General features: G+C 41.0%; 1 protein-coding gene and 1 pseudogene across 1 annotated transcript; both read left to right on the top strand.

Annotated features, from left to right (window-relative positions):
• The first annotated feature begins 584 nt into the window (after positions 1 to 584).
• On the top strand, positions 585 to 15,079 carry LOC140940832 (uncharacterized). Its single transcript, XM_073389795.1, has 3 exons — positions 585 to 1,353; positions 9,408 to 9,449; positions 14,704 to 15,079. The coding sequence occupies exons 1-3, from the start codon at positions 714 to 716 to the stop codon at positions 15,030 to 15,032; spliced, it is 1,011 nt and encodes a 336-aa protein (XP_073245896.1). The 5' UTR covers positions 585 to 713; the 3' UTR covers positions 15,033 to 15,079.
• Positions 15,080 to 19,576: 4,497 nt separating this feature from the next.
• LOC140942092 (BTB/POZ domain-containing protein KCTD4-like) lies at positions 19,577 to 20,298 on the top strand (annotated as a pseudogene).
• Positions 20,299 to 20,474: the final 176 nt, after the last annotated feature.

Here is a 20,474-nt window from a genome sequence, read left to right as displayed (position 1 = left end):
AAGTCCGCTGATCTATTTTTCGCATTCTACGCATACACTTATATCTTGCGCATGCCCTGAACACGCCAGAGTACAATTTGTGCCAGAAGGAAAAACCGAGCCCAATTTATAACACAGGCAGCCCAGTAAAAATGGAACGACATTTTTCAGTTGAAACAAAGTTTCCAATCGAATCAAGCGACCATTTACATTGGGACCGAAATTTTGAGCTTCTCGGTGGTTTGGGTGCCGACTGGACTGTAGCTCCGATATTCCCGGACCAAGTCCTGCTCGTGCTATCCTGGAATTTTTTCCTTAAACATTAAAGAGGCTTACACTTTCATGAACATTTTATCAAGCAAAAACTTCGAGAGACAGAAATTTCATGCAGGAAAAGTGAAATGATGTCATTCTGGAGTATGAAAGCGAGTGCTTTTCTGCCATATTTATTTTGAAGGAAAATTGGTACTCACTGTCACTCGGCCAAATTTTTTAGCTGGGGCGAGGCTCGGTTCCAGACCTCGCTGGCCAGCCCCCCTCCTTTGTCACCGCTTGTCACGAAATCGTGAGTTAACGACTCTATCATGGCGTTGTTTGCCGTATGTCAGGTATTCTTCATTTTCGCCATCAGTTTTGAAAAATGTAGTAGTTCCTTACGCACTTGCGAGATTGATGATGAGTATGAACAGATTGAAAAACCAAGTTATGAAGCACTAGGAGATGCTATTGGCCACATGAAGAAAGCTTACCGCATTATGAAACAACAAGCTCTTGATCTTCGCAAGGAGAAAGAAGCATTCGAATCCTCTGCAATGAAACTTAAACATGTTCACTTCGCCTCAACCATCAAGCTGAACGTAGGTGGTCAGTATTTTACTACGAGTCTTGAAACGCTTAAAAAAGATCCTGAATCGGTTTTACACGCCATGTTCTCGAAAAGATTCGACACAAAGGCCACAAAAGACGGATCTTACTTCATCGATCGCGATGGAACCCACTTCCGGTATATCTTGAATTACCTACGCACCGGGCATCTCCTTCTCCCGGAAGACAAGTCAGTCCGTATGGAATTGCTAGAGGAGGCAGAATTTTACAAGATTCGAGAAATTATGAATGGCATCTGCCCTCCACCCTTTCTGGGATCCAATATCTTGTCTACTGAACAGAAGCAAGTACTTGTCAACAGCTGGCTCAAAAAGGAACTGAAGCGCCGTCATTCCACCTTTGTACTGGCTTATCGAGCCTCAAGAGACGGGTGGGATTCCTCTGACTTTCATGTTCAATGCGACCACAAGGGACCCACTGTTACGTTAGTCAAGAGTGGAAATTACATTTTTGGAGGCTACACAGAAACGTCTTGGAAAAGCTGGAATGGTAAGCATTTTCTTCAGTAGCTTTTGAGAGCAGGGTTGCAGCTCTTTTTATTTCGTTCTTATTTGCAACTCACTAGATTCTGCTGGGCAAGGTCAACATAACGCGCGGAAGTCCAAAAGGAATTGCTCAGTAGCTCGCCGTACATTATAGGGAACAAGGGCTGAAAATTACCACCAAGGCTGCAACACTAGGGGTACGTTTTCACGTACTATCAATTTTGAGTCTTGTAAAGCTAAACGGCTTTTTCATTACGTTATGAAAGGGCCACTGGGATTCGCTTTCCAGTTTATAGGTTTTCATTATTGACTTTGTTACACATCTATGTATTACATGCTTCGTTGCACCAACAAGTTATTACCATATTATCGCACGTATCTTTGCATACTTTACGCCTTTGCACACCTTGTGAATATTTAGAGATTGCAGCGCAATAAATATTCATATGCATTTTAGGACATGTAACAGAGACGTTAACATGATGGCAGTGGGTGGTTCTTTTCTCCTCCCTCACAGCATTTATATGGCTTAACAATTAAATTTATCGGCAACCATGGCTTTAAACGCTCCTTCTTTAGATTTTAAAACAACGGGAGATGATAAACACGACATTGAGGTATAAATTGAAGAACTGAAGGACTACTGCACCATGCAAAACTGACTCGATCCGTCGAAGGAGACAGAGGCTGCAAAATGGACGAAACCAGAGAAAGTGATGGCATGTTTTCGGGCGTAACTATCCCCTGCGGGCATAGCGGACTACAAATACAGTTTAGGGCTTTCAGCAGAAGATCTGGCGAAACCTTACTTGGTCATTAATGCCCAGAAGAATTAGGGCACAAGCATCGGGATGTCCGGTGAAAGATAGAAGTTTCTTCGCCTGCTGTAACATGAGGATGAATCGATCACCTCTTGGGAAACGCGTATACGAAATCAAGCTTCACAGTGCGAATATGAGAATTTCGCTGACGAGTTTTATGCGAAACCAGTTTATCGCTGAGTTAACGTCTGAAACCCTGCATGTAAAACTAATTGGTAAAGGCCAAAGACACCGAGACGCCGCACAAGCCAAGGTTAAGTTGTGGGAAGTTGTTTAAATCGCTAAAAGTTTTGAGGCGACTACTTTTGCGAACCAGTTAATGAAAACTGACCGAGGCACCCAGCAGGAGCAAGTAAATTTCACGAACAAATCCACACCTGAGAATCAGACCCCCGCTCCACCAACGCTACTGTGTTTTTGGCGTCGCGGCAGCCATCCCAGTGCAACATCATTGCCCTGCGTTTGGCAAGAAATGTAATAAGTGTGGAATCGTTGGTCATTTCGCTCGTACATGTTAAGCAGGAACAAGAAAGCAAGCAGGCAACGTACAACAGTCAAATTTCCCTGATGATGATGCAGATGAGGAAGCGTTTGTAGCGAAATGCAAAGCAACACCGAGTGTGCAAAGAAGTTCTTCGCTCATTTACACCTTGTTCACGACGGGAAATCGAACTTGTGAGAGCACAAATCAACTCAGCTTCAACTTGTAACACCATGCCCAGCGATTTATTAAGCCACTTATTTCAAAGACCAGAAGCAGAATCAGCTCATATGGAAGCCAAACAATGCGGCCAAAAGGTCAAGTACCCTAATTTGCGACAGAAGAGGCAGACTACAGACAATAGATCTTCCTTGTGGCGGACGTCCCGGGCGACAAACCACCACTTCTAAGGGAAATTAAGGCATGGACGGTTTTTTCAATTTCCCTCAAAAAGTCGAGGGGTGGTCTATATTTTGAGCATTAAGGCCTATAGCGACAAAACTTGACTAAAATAATGACTCTCAAAAGTTTATGCGATTCCGAGTAAAAGAATATGTAAATAAGGTCACGTGACCTTTAACGGCCATTTTGCGCGAAAAAAACTTAAATTAGAAATGGCACCATTTTACATTAGCAGTCAATCAAAGAAGTTGCAATTAAACATGTCCCTTGATGAACGACTAAACGTCTGTGCCCGGGCTTTGGTGAATAGTTTATTGAAAGTGAAAATAAACGGGATTTTGTACTAGTACCCAGTCCCCTTATTAAACGATTTTCGAATTTCGTTCCTGTCTAAAAGATTAACTTAAAAGGCCCGGACACAGAAATGATGTACCCACTAGTCTAATGAACTATAGACGATAACTGCAACTTCCAGAAAGTAATTAAAAATGGTGCCATTTTGCCAAATAGATTTTTGTGCTAAAAATAGCCTTAATAGGTCACGTGACAATTAGTAACTCCACTCATCATTCAAAGTTATTAAATTTATACCAACGAAGTCTGTCCTTAAGTTATTTTGTGCTATATTGAAAGTTTAAGAAGTTAGACCACCCCCCGGTTTTTGAGGAATTAAATAGAAGACCCATGCCTTAATTTTCTTGAGTTCTCTGCGGAAAGGATGTGCAGGCTCTGGAGTATTTGAAGATTTATGCCCACGAAACAAACGCAGTTGAGGAAGAGATTCTGGAAAACCGCCGCAAATTCCTTCCTCACCCGGAATGCTAACGGCGGAGGACATTTTTACAGCAGTATGCCAATGTGTTTAGACCGGGGCGCGCGAACCCCTCGGAACACCTATGCATATTGAGTATATTGAGTTGGACCCCTCTGTTACACCTGTACATGCTCCATTACGCCGAGTGCCCGCGGTAAAGTTAGACCTGGTAAATGAAGAACTCAAAAGGTTTTGTGAAGAAGGGATTATTAGGCCTGTTACCCAACGTACAGATTGGCTGTCTAACATGCTGGTTAAAGAAAAACCAAACGGCAAACTTCGCATCTGTATTGACCCTGCAAGCCAAACCATAAATAACGCGATTAAGAGACCCAAATGCGCGATACCGACCATCGAAGAGAAGCTTCCTTGACTAACAAAAGTCAAAGTCTTCACCATTGTTAATGTATCTGAAGCATTCCACACCATTGTACTGGATGAAAAGTCCTCTCTACACACGACATTTCAGGGGCAAAACGTTCGCTATCGCTATAACCTCATGACTTTCGGTATTGCCAGAGGCGACAGCACGAATTCTTAGACGGTTTACGCGGTGTAATTAACAGCGCTAGCGCTGATGATATTTGCGTGCATGGGTGTGGCGACACAAAAGATGACGCTGACATCGACACTTACCGAAACTTGGTGCAGCTCTTGGAGAAGTGTGCTGAACACGATCTACGATTTTCTCCGAAAAACTGTCAGTCCAAACCTCCCTTTGTCACTTTCATGAGACACAAGCCCACCCAAGGGACACAAGCCTACCCCCAGGGGTAGAGCTGATCCTGCCAAAGTAGCCGCCATCAGAGAAATGCCAGCTCCAACTGAAAAAGCTGCAGTGCAACTCTTCCTGGTAATGTGCCAATACCTGTCCAAATTCTGTCAAAAAACTGTCCGAAACAGTCTTGCCATTGCGGACCCTTACCAAAGATGACTCCGTATTTCTTTGGTCTGAAAGTCACGAAACAGCATTTAACTCACCTAAAAGTGTCATCGCCTCAATAACTGCTCTGCGCTATTATGGCCCACACCCCCCAGTGACACTTCAAATAGGCGCATCTGACTATGCAATAGGTGGGGTTTTACTGCAAGAGAGACATCCTGTCTGTTTCTCTTCACACACCACAGAACGAAACAATTCTCAAACCGAGAAAGAGTTTCTTGCGATCGTATCCTGCATGGATAAATGGCATTACTTACTTGTACGGCAAACATGACATCACAGTCCACCCAGACCATCAACTCCTGGAGACAATCTTTACGAGACCTTGAGTAGAGCGGCCCTGCAGATTGCAAAGAATGATGCCGAAGTTGCAGAAGTGCAAGTTCACCGTTAGTTATAAGAGGGGGAAAGAGCTTTTTGTAGCAGACACTCTGTCTCCCGAAGCCACCAGTGTTCATGATGACACAAGCCGAACAGTCATGCAAGAGTGCGAAGTGTTTCGTGTGGAACTGGCACAAATGGATCTGGGGGCAGATAGAGTAACAGTTAAAACAATGAACCGGATCAGAAAGGAGACTTCAAAACACCCTCTTCTAGCAGTATTGCATAAAGGGGTGCTGAGTGGATGGCCTTTAGAAAGGAAGGAAGTGCCCGAGCAAATCAGAGTTTACTAAGATTGAAGAGACGAGATCACAGTGTGTAATGGAATCCTTTACAAGTCTCATCAAGTTATCGTGCCCACATCCTTGCGACCTGAAATGTTACGGAAGATACACAAAGCTCACCAAGGCGGAGATAACAGTATACGACGAGCACGCGAATCAGTGTACTGGCCGAGTATGCAAGCAGCGATTAGGCAGACATGTTCATCTTGAGGAGTTTGCGCACAGCACTTAAGCGAGCGACCTCGAGAACCCATGGGGTCACACCACATACATTGTCGGCCATGGTCAAAAGTGAGTGCAGACCTATTTCAACTCAAATGGTAGCAATGAACTCGTCCTGGTGGACCACTCAGTGACTACTTTGAGCTCGAACCTTTGCGAAACGCATTGACTAGCACAGTCATACGAGCCATGAAAGAAGTTTTGCCCGATACGGAATTCCAGACGAATGCATAACTGACAACGGCCCAAAGTCACGAGGACCCGTACTTAGCTCTCTTAGTGTACCGAAACAAGCCCCAACAAGGATAAGACCATTTCCCTGCTGAGCTCTCTATGTCCCGAAAACTTCGGGACATTATCCCTACAGCTACCAGTCTGCTCGTCCCAAAAGTAGCGTGTCCTAGCGTTGTAAGGAAACACTGCAGAAAGGAGAAATAGGTTCACAGAAGGGGAGAAAGTGTACCTCAAAACCTGCCCCACAAACAAGTCTTAACCATAGATCTACGGGGAGGTGGTAGAAAAGCCCACTCCAAGGTCTTGTGTGGTCAAGACAGCAAGCAATATATGGGAGCAGCAGTTCCCCGTGTTCATTTCCAAACAAGGAGAGCGAAATCAGAGCCAGCTGGTGGACACGGCACTTGAAATCGTACCTATAAGCACTCCGGGCAAGAACAAGAGGGACAACCACCAAACGCAGACTCAACAGAAGAAACAATGCCCAGCACACCCGGAATTGAATCAGAAGACACGTTACCTGCAACGATAGAATGTGGACCGCGCCGATCACAACGTGAGCGCGGACCGCCACGTAACCCACTGCAAAATAGGAACTTAAAAAAGCCTATAATCGATTTATCTGGAAACATAATACACATGACTTACACGACCTTTATTTTCCTAAAGGTGTTTTGAGTACGAACTAACACCAGTAAATGTGAAGGGCAAAAACCGAATTAATACTGAATGAACCATAGGGTTTTAATCAATTTAGGGGTCAATTATTGCGCATTTAAATGAATGGCTTGAAACCAGAGAGTTCGTGCGTATGTGATCAGAAGTAAACAAGGGTACATAGTGCGTTTCGTTCAGTCTTTTTAATATTCAAGGACTGTGAATACAGTGCTTCGATATTGCTTAACTGGGACAAAAACGTTAGGGGAGTTATGAAGCGGCATAATTTTCTGCCATGAAAAAACGTTAGTCACAGGTGAGACAAAAAGTGAACTCGAGCGAATTTTTAACTCATATTAAGGTGACTCGACCCAGTTTTTTTGGGGGGGTACCATCCTATTTTGAATCTCTCTGGTATCCCCACCTTTACTTTTATCGTAAGTCTAACACATAGAATGGATAACATATAGATCAGTCTACAATATAACATAAAATATTTGGCGATCGGAGTAAATATCACGTGGTTATAATGCCACGCCCCTTTGAGGTCTGAGTCGAAAATCTGCTGTTGCCGGCATTTTTTCTTGAAAATCTCTCGGCTACACATAGTGCGCATTAGTGCCTTGCGCTGAACAGAGTTTCACCAAAATCGCAAAGACCCAATTCGAGAAATTCAGCGGTTTCCAAATTTAGGTCATTATTTATGCGAAAATGATAAGCAAACTTTACACGGATTATATCTAATAAACTATGAGATTCATCCCTTTATTTTGGGCATCGTTATAACAGATGGGTCCTTGCAAGTCAGCAAAACGCTTTAGGGCCTTGTAAATGCGCGCGATTTCGAGCAAAGCAAACATATAGAAATGATAGTTTTCGCTATTTGTTGACGTTTGTCAGCGTTTAAGAGTCCTTCTCACGAAAAAAGCATTTTCTTAAAAATTCGTAGTTTTTTTTCCTTCAAATTTTTTCAGGGCCACAATTGATTAACTAACTACCCGGACTCTGAATTTCATGGTCATTGAAAAACTGTGGCATTATCTTCTATAAGCCCAAACTTGAGTAAACATTGAAGATTTTTAGCGTTTTGGCTGAGTTTGTGCTTTGGGAGTTGTCTATTGTTTCTAGTCTGTCATTATACAGCATTCTTGTTCAGCACGCGTGCAATGACCACGCTTGGCTGACTTCCGAATGCTCACCGAGATATTCCCGTCACGAGTTGGTTTGATTATTGGCTTGCATTAAACTTATGAAAAGAGGATATTTTTTTAATAGTAAGTAGATTTAGTGTGTAGCACTTCTTGATTTTTTTGCAAAGGCACAAGAAACACGAGAATTGATTAAAAACTGTGAGTTAAACCTGTATGTATCAAGCGATGGCCTGTCTCACTGTACCAAACTGATCATATCTCGGTGAGCATTCGGAAGTCAGCCAAGCGCGGTCATTGCACGCGTGCTGAACAAGAATGCTGTATAATGACAGACTAGAAACAATAGACAACTCCCAAAGCACAAACTCAGCCAAAACGCTAAAAATCTTCAATGTTTACTCAAGTTTGGGCTTATAGAAGATAATGTCACAGTTTTTCAATGACCATGAAATTCAGAGTCCGGGTAGTTAGTTAATCAATTGTGGCCCTGAAAAAATTTGAAGGAAAAAAAACTACGAATTTTTAAGAAAATGCTTTTTTCGTGAGAAGGACTCTTAAACGCTGACAAACGTCAACAAATAGCGAAAACTATCATTTCTATATGTTTGCTTTGCTCGAAATCGCGCGCATTTACAAGGCCCTAAAGCGTTTTGCTGACTTGCAAGGACCCATCTGTTATAAGGATGCTCAAAATAAAGAGATGAATCTCATAGTTTATTAGATATAATCCGTGTAAAGTTTGCTTATCATTTTCGCATAAATTATGACCTAAATTTGGAAACTGCTGAATTTCTCGAATTGGGTCTTTGCGATTTTGGTGAAACTCTGTTCAGCGCAAGGCACTAATGCGCGCTATGTGTAGCCGAGAGATTTTCACGAAAAAATGCCTGCAACAGCAGATTTTCGACTCAGACCTCAAAGGGGCGTGGCATTATAACCACGTCACATTTACTCCGATCGCCAAAAATTTTATGTTATATTGTAGATTGATCTATATGTTATCCATTCTATGTGTTAGACTTACGATAAAAGTAAAGGTGGGGATACCAGAGAGCTTCAAAGTAGGAGGGTACCCCCCCAAAAAAACTGGGTCGAGTCACCTTAAGATCACGGTAAAAAATATGTTATCGATCATTTCATCTATTTTCCCTGTTTAAAGTTCGTGCCGATCGATGAAAGCAACATAGGTCACACAATGCAAAGGATTTTATCATTGTAAGTTAGAAAAAAAATACCAAGAGAAAAATCTTAAAACTGAATAACTTTTATATTGTGGGAAAAAAAATAATGCGTTTAATATGCAAACGGTTTTCATGTAGGCGGTAGACCGTAAATTAGGATCGTCTCAGTGTAATCAATGAGGCCAATGGATCGGGATCAGTGGGCAGTTGGCTGTCTGTTTTAGTAAAGTTCTCGTTTTGATAAAATACAATATTTCTGTCTAGTGTTAGCAGAAGCAGCCCAGTGAATTCTTTTTTTGGCGAGTCTTGTTTTCTTTGTTTGTTTTTTTTTTATTAGTTTTTTTTTAAGAGGGAGCCATCACATGCTTCGTTATACCAACATGTTCATTTACCATTATCGCACGGGCCCTTGCATCCTTTACACCTTTGCACACCTGGTACATATTTTGTGTCCGTAATTGTATAATTTTGTTAATTTGTTTTGCAGGCCATGTTGTGGGATCGCCAGCTTTTGCACGGGACCAGCAAGGTCATCAAAACTTAAATCTTTTTTTTTTTCTTCAAAATAGGCAAGGTCCAGAATAGCAGGTTCCATTCACAGATCACACATGTTTATATTTCATCTATTCTTTCACTAATTGAACCGACCTAGCTTCATATCAATCCTTTCGAGTGTGGGCCTCTGTTGATTTCCTAATTCTCCACCAAATACAGTAAAGTTAGTTTGATCGATTATGGGTGCATCGATCGGCACGTTGAACACGAAATAATGCGAGATACCTTTGAAATACAAGCTTAAGCTAATTTTCCTCAACTGTATATTCAAATTCATGATAAATACAGCTCCATCAGCTTCAAACAGCGTCTATGGCAGAGAAAATGTTTTTGATATAACAAAATGAATAGAATATTTCTGTCTAGGGTTAGCAGTAGCAGGTAGAGTAAAATCTCCTTTTTGGTGGCGCTCAGGCACGCAACAACTCGAAGCAAACCATATCGATCGACTCAATCGCTAAGACGCGGTCAAAACAAAACGCTTGAGGCCTCACCACAGGCGGCCCAGATGTAGTGTGTGTCAATAACATGGACAAAATGGGACTCCCATGAACTAAAATAGCCCAGAAGTCAAAATGTAACAAAACAAGACGCTTTGGAGCGTAACCTTAGGTGCCGCGGTTGTGGATTAATTGTGAATGTGGAGGAATATAGTAAGAAATGATATTTTTCCGGAAACCCTTCCATACAAATTCCCTTACTTTTCTCCTTTTGTGTCACAGACTTCTTAACTTCTTACCGGAAGTCTGCTAGGTGCATGACCCCGCGGCTGTAGTCCAATTCGATTATAATTCCTTTCATAAATAAATTGCGCACGACGTTTCAATCAGTTTCCTATAAATACCAAAAAAATAAATTGGAAACCGTCCAATGGAAGAAGCCAAGAAAAAAAAATGTTATAAAAGACTAAAATATAAACGATTTTTGCAAGTTTCAGGTCTTTGTGGCCCACAGTTTCTGAGTTATTTGCCGGAACGTTTGTAGAGCTTTGTGTGGAGACGCCATATCGGTGTACCGTTTTGGCCCACCAATATGGCCGCCGGAAATCAACAAAAACATCAGGAGTTCATTTTTTCTATAAAAGCTCTTTCTCGAGAACTAGTATACGTGCGCATAAACATATCTTCTAATACTTGAAATGGTTATACTGCAGAAAATCAAGAGGAGAGATTTTTTTTCAACGAGACAGCATTCCGATTTTGGTGTCACGCACTGTAAAAACTCGAAGGTTCAAATTGCTGTCTTTTCGAAATGAAATACGCTACGGGAATGGAAACGTGTAAAAAGATTTACTTTTTCTTTATCGTTAACCTAGTGTAAATAAAAATTCGTAAAACCTGGCTATTTTGACTTTAAAATTTGATGACGTCACTGTGAAAACCATCTATAAGCCCAAAATAACTAATCGTCGCACGCCGACTGTTCGGAGTTCTGCAGAGAAACATAAAACTTGCTGCTCGACCAAATTAAAAAAAATCAAACCTACAAATCAACCATCTTTTACTTTTCTGCTACATTCCGTCTCCGCGATCTAACGGGGCAAAGATATGTAACTACAAACCGAAGGGCGAGCAAAAATAATATTTCTTTTACGACGTTACTTTGCGCTTCTCCTCAAATATTTGTAGCCGTAAGAACTGGAAGTGATCTCGCGATATCTCCAACCAGAAGCATGCTTATGCTCTAACTCATTCCGGTGTCACTACGTCAAATACCCAAAGCAAGCCGAAAAGTAACAAATTTGCGTGCCGAATCTTTAAACGTACCTCGTGCATAACTTATGGCTATTTTTCACATGTCAAATTACCTTGCGTCGCAGTGGTGCAATTGGCTAATTCCTGGACGGTTAAAGTGGCATTTTGTCGAGTTTTGCAATCGTAGGTACTATCCACTAAAGAAGAATTAAAAGCTGTCTACAAGAAAACGGACCGTCTCCACGCGAAGCGCTAATTTGAGATTAATCAACGAATCCGCTCCGCGATTGACCGAGAAGCAGCGGTACCGTCCCTCCCATAGCACGTGCTATATTGTCGCGGACGCGGTCGCTATTTTTGAAAATTCAAATCGCCTAGTAATCCTGCCCGTTTGCGGTTAATGGCGGAACGTAAAGGTCAAGTGTTTGTTGATGAGCGAGCGATTATCGTGCAGTCGCGATGGATTTGGGGAGCCGCAAGCCGGAACCTACTTTACCTGCAGATTAGCCGACAGCAATTTGGAGCGGATTCGTCGATTATTTTCAAATTCATAGCGCTTCGCGTGGAGATGGTCCGTTTTTCTTGTAGCCAGCCTTTAATTATTCTTTAGTGGATAGTACCTACGATTGCAAAACTCGACAAAATGCTACTTTAACCGACCGGGAAAGACAAGGAGACGTTCAGTTAAAGGTATGTTAGCTTTGTTTTGTTATATTTTGACTTCTGGGCTATTTTAGTTTATAGTCCCATTTTGTCAGTGTTATTGACACACACTTCGTCTGGGCCGCCTGTGGCCTCACTAGCCTCGCTTTTGCGCCACTAAACCCGGGCCGGCCAAGAGGTTCGCCATATTTGCATTCGATGTATGCAGTTAACAGTTTGAATTTTAACCATGAATTACGATCGAAGAGAGGAAAGCAATTCTGTATCATTTAGACATTTCCAAACGATATATCTATCTATCGATATTTCTTGGTTTGCCATTTGAAAATGTGTTTTACTTTTTGCATGAGTTAAAGTAAAGAAGTAGTGACGTCAGTGGACGGCATTAACGGCCGGTCAATTCAGACGTTACTGAGGGAGTAAAAACGACTCGAAGTAATTGTCTGAAATTCAGGCTAGCTCGTTTCGAAGTTAGCAAAAAGCTGTCAAAGTTTAATAAAAAACTTTCTCGAGTGGCAACGGTAAGACGCGTAGCACTGTAACACGAGCAAAGTATATAGCAACAACAAAGATCACACACTTACGATCAAATTAGCGATATTTAACAATTATTCGCGGAAGGCGAAGTTAATATTTAGCAATTAATGAATTAGGCTGAGTAGGATTTGAAGAATTAAGCAGATCGAGGAGGGTGTTATTTGGCCTCGGTGGATAACACCCTCCGAGATTTGCTTAATTCTTTATTTCCTACAAAAGCCGAATTCATTAATTGCTTTATTATTCATTCAAAATAATTCCTAGTTTAAAAACATAGCTAAAACATGCTTACCTGCATCGATATTAAGTTTATCTTCGATAGTGTTCGTTTAGATTTGTCGCCAGCTCCATAAATATTCGCCAAATAGCATATGTTGCCTTCCGAGTTGTCTTCTTGCTGTTTTTGCTATGTTTGTACCCATTACCTGATTACTTGGCCTAGTTCCAGCTGTATTTCTTACTCTTGAAACGAGTGAAGTGTCCACCATTTTAGTTTTCACAACGAAATCAACTCAACCTCGTCCCCAGGTCTTCTCGGTTAACGGTGCATTAACCTGAAGAGGGCTACATTTTTGACGTCATTTCCTCGTCAAACACCAAAATCTTACCAATTTGGTCATCAGTAACTGGTTATGGTGAATTATGCTTGTGCTTTTAGCCAATCAGAATTGGGGAAATATTTTGAATGAATAACGTTGAATAATCCCCGAGACGAGGTCGAGGGGATTATTCAACAATATTAACTTCGCCTGAGGTGGATAATTGTTTTAGTATATTCGAATACACGAAGTGATCTCAACAGAATCAGAAAAGAAACCATTAAAAAAATGATTAGTTTGATTGACGGATGAATTCATGCGTGAACACGAAGCCGTAAACAGTGAATGTGCTTCAAACATGGGAAATGATGGTTTTAATCTTTTTGTACCGATTTTTTAAACTTTAGCATCAACGGTTTAAAAGAAAATGCCGAAAATTTAAAAAACTACCCAATTCTGAGAAGAAAAGTAGAGCTTTAATTGTCGCTGTCAACTCACCGTGAATGAGAAAGTTCAGTTTTTGTCGCTTCTTCCAAATGCTGTCAACAACGGCTACGATCAAGGTGAGCGTTGTTTATCTGCAGGATTCTTTGCCTTGTTAACTTGCTGGCAAGTACAATTTTCGAAAATATTTGTCTTCCTTTTTTTCTCCATAAATTAACTTCTATTTATAGGCAAAATTGGTCTTGAGAGAAAATCCCGAAATCACAAAACAGTGACAACGCTGCCTCGTTTTCCTCTGTAGTGGTAAACATAGCTTCGAGCCTACAAAAAGTCAGCTACAGTAAACCACTTCACAATAAATCATGCTGTTTAAACCCCATGATCATAAAGTCTTTTCTTACCTTCAAAGTCATTAACACTTGGATATTCTTGTATTTTCAAAAAGTTCTTACTATGAAACTTTGGCAAAATACCCAGTTCCCGACAGCGATTTTGTTCTGCGTCATATTCGATTCACCGCCTAGCGCGGTGAATATTTAACAATTATTCCTCGAGCCCGAATGGGCTCTGAGTCAATAGCCCATGAGGCCGAAGGCCGACTGGGCTATTGACTCAGAGGCCATGGCAGCGAGAGGAATAATTGTTTTAGTAATATCCAACAAGTTGGTCAAAAATATCGAGAATAAAAAACTTTTAACTATTTATAATTAAAGCTAGACTTTAACCTTTTTATGCCGCCAAAACGCCCGCGCTTTTCGCTACTAGTGGGCTATAACATATAGCCTAGTAGTAGCTCAACCAATCAGAACGCAGCATTGATAATAGACCACTAGTTGGATTTTACTAAAACGTCACAGTCCGAGATAGCGAGCCAATTAGATTACTTGAATCACCAAGATCACTGAGTGTGTATATACTAAAAACTATATTACTAGCTTCTTAGCTTTTTCTCGACCTCGCTTGTCCTATTGACTGTGGTATCCCCTGCTAATTTGAACAAGCGACCCGAGGCTCTTGCCCGTTACTAGATGACGTCACACTGGCAGGCGGAGTGGGTCAAGAAACGTAGGTAGAAAACAATAGAGTCACCTCCCCACCCCCCATAGTTCCGTCATAGGTGAAGGTCAACGTTGTACTTGGGCCTAAGAAAGGCTGTAACTTCGGTGTGTATAATTAAGAAAATCCTCCAACTCTTTGGTGTTTAAAAATCTAGAAGTATTCCATACGCTAACACTAACTGCTCTACTTTGGAAACACTCGGGTTTCCAGGGACAATTGTCCTTTGGTTCAATTATTGTATAGCATAAACGTAAAGAAAACGCCATGCCTTTTTTTTTTTGCATATGTATAGTGAGGGCAGGTTCCAGTGCTGGAGAGCACAAACACTGTACAGATTCATTTTTATTCAGCCTTGTTAACCCATCTGGTGCTGAACCAACGAAGCTGCCAATCAAGAGTTCTGCAAACCAACACGGGATCTACTGTGACGCTAGATATGGACCGACGTTTGGAAATCTTGATCTACGCATTGCCAGTAAAGCAAATGTTAATTCAGAGAGCTACAGCACTATAGGAAACTCTTACGAATGCCCATCTGATGTAAACTGTGAAACATTCCTTGCTGGACAAACTAATTTTGTTGTTAATGAGCTAGAAGTTTTTTCGTTCCAAGTTGACTAACATGTGTACTGTCGCATTTTGTAATAATCATCGCACTTTGTGATACCTGTCGCGATTTGTAATAAATCCATCGCACTTTGTAATACCTGTCGCAATTTGTAATAAACCGTGCCGCACTTTGTCATAAAAAAGCTGTCGCAATTTGTAACAACTGTCCATCGCACTTTGTAATAAACTAAGCTGTCGCAATTTGTAATAATTCCATCGCACCTTGTAATAACTTTTGAGAGTAATTAAACTTACTTCGTCAACATTAATATAACGCCAAAATATGCATAGTACTTCATAAACAAAGATGGAGATGTCGTCTGCTAGCACGTAACATCTCCGCTCATTCAAACATTTAACTTTATTCACAGTCCTAAACATTTTTTTAGATTAATGTTGATTAGTTATCTGACTTACGAAATGCTGTATTCTTGAACCTTGCTATTGTACTAGGTGGCTTGCATTCAATGGTTACCCGGCGGGTGTACTTCCTTATATGGCCAATACGGGGATGTGCCTCTGGACAGAGCATTGCCAGAGTAGAGGATCTAGACAGAGCTAGACACAGTAGGCACAAACAAGCCATTATTAAAAAGCATTTAATTTCTGCTAATCGTGATATCCATCCTACATCATTCGAATAAGGACACCAGGAGAGTTCAAGCTTTCCTTGTTAGATCTTATAACAGGTTGACACATCACATAGTACACCGTTCTTGTCTAACGAGCAATCTTAAAGAAGTAATAGTGGCTTCCATATTTTGGCCAACTAAATCAAACGAGGCCTGGAAAGATTCAAAATGTTTACTACAAATAAAACAAAACGTCACTAGTGGCAAACCTTCGAACCACAACAGAAACCTAAACACAAAATCCAATTAGTCGCTGGCCAATACCTTCGTATGTACCTGTTTTTATAACACTCACTTGGGGTCTTACACTGAGCCGGCTGGGCATTTTGTCCATTTTTCTCACTTGATTTGGTCCCATATAGGAACAAAAGGAGTACTCATTCCATCTTAAAACAATTGTTTTCTGTAAGGAGTCCTCTAAAGCAAATACCATGGGGATGGTAAAAAATTATCCTTCCCTGCGTATATACAACTCGTAAGACCTTGCAATTCTTCCGAGCGTGTTCGATCTGGATTACTGTTTTTTCCACAAAATGGAAAGGGTGGAATAAACCATCCATTACTACTTGAGTTATCCTATCTAAGGATCAAACCAAAGACACAAGGCCAACAACGTAAAAAATGATACCCTATTAATGGCTCGAGATCCTCAAAAACCATACCCTATCAGGCGGTACTTACCTATCTAGCCCATCCATATATGGGATTATCCCCCCCCCCCCCCCCCCCCGCCGAAGACTTCACGTGTCACGTGGCAAGCAAACATGGATTTGGACGACGAATGCCAGGTTATTCATGAATTTTCTGTTGTTAAATGTTGCCTTTCTTATTTAAATATTTTTGAATTTAAACGTGATTTATATCTTTTTGGTGATATGTCACAGGAAGTTTCATGTCTTTCATAAAAGCGTTTCTAGTTAGTCACGTGATTAATCAAGGCAGAAAAATTTATAGCGGAAGACATGCATGTTTGACCAAAGAAAATGTTACGAACATGTTACATGCTAGCAGACGTCATCATCTTTGTTTATGAAGTACGATGCATATTTTGGCATTATATTAATGTTGACGAAGTAAGTTGAATCACTCTGAAAAAATTATTACAAAGTGCGATGGAATTATTACAAATTGCGACAGCTTAGTTTATTACAAAGTGCGATGGACTGTTATTACAAATTGCGACAGTTTTTTTATTACAAATTGCGACACGGTTTATTACAAATTGCGACAGGTATTACAAAGTGCGATGGATTTATTACAAATTGCGACAGGTATTACAAAGTACGATGATTATTACAAATTGCGACAGTACAACATGTATTAGAGTTATCTTTACTCTTTCAGAGAGAGTTTGAAGTTAAGTTTAGCTTTCCTAGTTTCGCGAGACCTTACCGGGACATTTAGCTCAACAGTTGGCTGTTACTAGAAGTTTTTCAGTGAGAAAATAGCATTTGTAAGAAAATACCGCTAAGCTTAGTGCTGCGCACAGATTCTAAAAATAGTTTAAGTCAGATGAGATCCCCGTCAGTGTTTGCTTCTCACTCAAAGGCCTTGTATGCGCGTCCCAGGATTATGGGAGGGAGGGAAGGGGGTACTGCCATATATGGGCTATATAGGTATGTGCCGCTGTGAGGGGTATGGTTTTCAAGCAGTTTACTCTAGGATAAGGTATATAAATCAGAGAGTTTGGGTCTAGAATAGGGTATCATTTTTCAGGAAACTGATCAATTGGTTGGAGATTTTAGTCTAGACTAGGGAAACCGGGGATTGTCTGTCAAAAGAAAATCAAATCGGCAAGTTTAAATTTACGCAACTCATGCGATCAGCCTAAAAGCTACTCTAGGACAGGGGGGATTTGGGGAGTTTAGTCTAGTATAGGGTAGCAAATTTCAGCTGAACTAGCTCCGGTATAGGCCATGGGTTCCAAGGTCCCAGCGACACATCCCCACCCAAAAATCCCCACGGGATGTGCGTTTAAGGAATGTTAAATCAAAATAATGCTTTTTCGTGTATTTTTATCGGATGGTAAACAGCAAGCGTTGCAGCTGGGAAGAATGTAAGAGGAACTTCAGGATCCCTGAAAAAGTGGTCTGCGTCTCTAAGTAAATGCGAGAAATAACGCCTGAAAGAAAACGACGTACAGCTGGAAGTACGCTGTGTTTAATGGAGTGACCAAGCTTGACCAGGCAGCCGGGAAATGTTTTTAAAGAAGTAAATACAAGGCAGTCTGAAATCGTTATCCATTTTCAAAAAGTCTGCAATTTAATTATTCAAAAAACACAAACTGTTTCTTTACAAATCTCAAGAGATTTCAAACACTTCCTTGGGTTTGAAGTAAGACATCGTCGACCTGGGACACATAGAACATGCCTGATCGGCAATGTTTTCAACTCTTTACCAGCGTGACTCACTGAGTCAGTTATCAAAGGATGTTCAGAAAAATTATCAACTGAGTTGTTCAAATACAGGAGCCGATTACTTAGTAAGTAATACTGTGTAACTGAATAAGTCAAGATCAGCAAAAAATGACATGTTCCTGCACAAAATGTTGATTAACCCGATAAAAAGATCTCGTTTAGTCCTGGGGCCACGTCTTAAATCGAGAAAAAATTAACTTGGTACAAAATATTCAGCTTGCTTACTGGCTTAAGTTGTTTGTGTGGCTCAGTGGTAATTAAAGCCACTATCAGAGCAACAGATCGTGAATAATATAACTGGTATGTTCTACAGAAAAATTGAGCCTTCTCCAGCAGAATTTAAATTTTCCAGAGAATTTACACAAGTCCTCTTCTCTTAATTCAAGGAATAATGTGGTCCAGTTTTCTTTCATGGCTAATCCCGCCTTTTTCCATGATAGTGAGTATTTGCCTATTCCAGCAAAATAGAGAATCAACTCCAAGGAAAATCCGATTATTAGTAAAGTTTTCTACCAGAATCCTCGTGTCCAGGTTGCTTTAAATCATACTTACAGCCACAAAGGCTTTTTGTTTTTGTAGCTAAAAAAAGGAGTCATATCTCAAAGACACTAATTGATTTTTTCAACTTCATTATTAATAACACGAAGTATCCAAATCAGGCACCGCTGATGTGCTGATGTGTTTTAGACGTAGTATCGTATTAACTCAGAGAAAACTTTTTTTGTAATTAAAACAAACTAAACTTCGGACACAGACTCTGTAAGAGATGACCCCTAAACTCTTGTTCAAAAGTCCCTGGTTTAAGTTACGTTCGTCCCTACAGAATTGAACTAGAGGCTCTTCGCACCAAAGCAGAACAAACAAAAGAGATTTTACCTTTTTGTTAATTACTTTCCACAACCCCTCAAAGAAATTCTTATCAGTAATAAATACTGGCTTATTTCATTAGTTCAACGGCAACCCACAAATTTTCCACCAGCCACTCCCAACCACCGAAAATATCTCTTATCTGCCCGAAAACTCAATTAATCTCGCAATATTGGCCGCTTTTATACTAACGGACGCATTCAAAATCAACGAGGCCGAAAGACAAACTTACGGGAAATTTGCATACGCGTTCAAAAGGCTGAAACATTCTTTTAAAAAACGGTAATCATGCTTACATCTCAATCATCGCAATCATTGCATCCGCCCAATCTCCTCTTCTTTTTTTAATAAACTAACCACTCCTATATCGAACATAAAGGTTGAAGACTTGTAGATTTAATCATAAGTCAATCTTTTCAGTCTTTATAAGCTTACATTTCGAATTTATTTTTTGTCTGAACGCATTATTTTATGATAGTCGAGTGTATTTGTTTGTATTTTGAAGAAGGAGGAGATGATAAAGCAGTCCACAATTCTCTGATCTGGAGTATTTTTCACTGTCCTTTGCTATGCTTGCTAGCCTAATACGCCCTCAAAGGTAAGCATGCGTGAAGGGGATTTCAAGCGCGACCGAAAAAGCAGTATGGCTGCTCGATATTCAGCAGATTCGAGGGAGGACGTCGACTTTACTGACGAAGGAGAATTTGCCGAGGTCATCCGCCTTATCAAGAAAATTTACGACATTTTAAACCGGGAGACTTTCCGGGTTCATAAGGAAAAAGAAGCTTTTAATGACGTAGCAAAGAAACTCGAGCACGTACATTTTGCTGAGACGTTAAAACTGAACATCGGTGGCCAGCTGTTCACTACGAGCCTGGCGACAGTGAGAAAAGATCCCGGGTCAATTTTGCACGGCATGTTTTCAGGAAGATTTGATTCAAAGCCCGCTGAGGATGGATCTTACTTCATCTATCGCGATGGGACACACTTCCGATACATCCTAAATTACCTCCGAACAGGGCAGCTTATCGTTCCAGAAGACAAAATCATTCGAAGAGAGTTGTTTACCGAAGCTGAGTTTTATCAAGTACAAGGAATGATCGAAGAGCTCAAACCCTGTTCTTTTGAAGATTCCTGCATTTTGTCAGTGGAACAATGCCAAACTTTGACCAGTTGGTTAAAAGACACGACGGCAGGCGCCTGTTACAACACGCTGATATATCGCGCCTCTCGCGATGGCTGGGCAGCCTCTGCCTTTCACTCTTTCTGCGATCGCAAAGGACCCACTGTGGGTATAACATCTTTGGAGGCTACACAGCCCAACATTGGGAATGTAAGTTGTGTGTATGCGCATATTTCTAGTCGCTCGGCGTAGGTATTCGGCCCAAGGTTAAAATAGGCTGAGGGTTTGAGACCCTTAAGCCTGTGGAATTGGGTCTGTCTGATTATGCTCGTAAACGTCCGGCCTCACCCATACTGACCAAGGGCCTCTATAGATATCAGACAGAGTCCTTTCGAAACCGTAAAATACTGACGAG

Source organism: Porites lutea, chromosome 6 (genome assembly GCF_958299795.1).
Source record: "Porites lutea chromosome 6, jaPorLute2.1, whole genome shotgun sequence".
Taxonomy (NCBI): domain Eukaryota; kingdom Metazoa; phylum Cnidaria; class Anthozoa; order Scleractinia; family Poritidae; genus Porites; species Porites lutea.
Note: the sequence above shows the minus strand (reverse complement) of the source record. Positions and strands in the feature narration are given on the sequence as shown.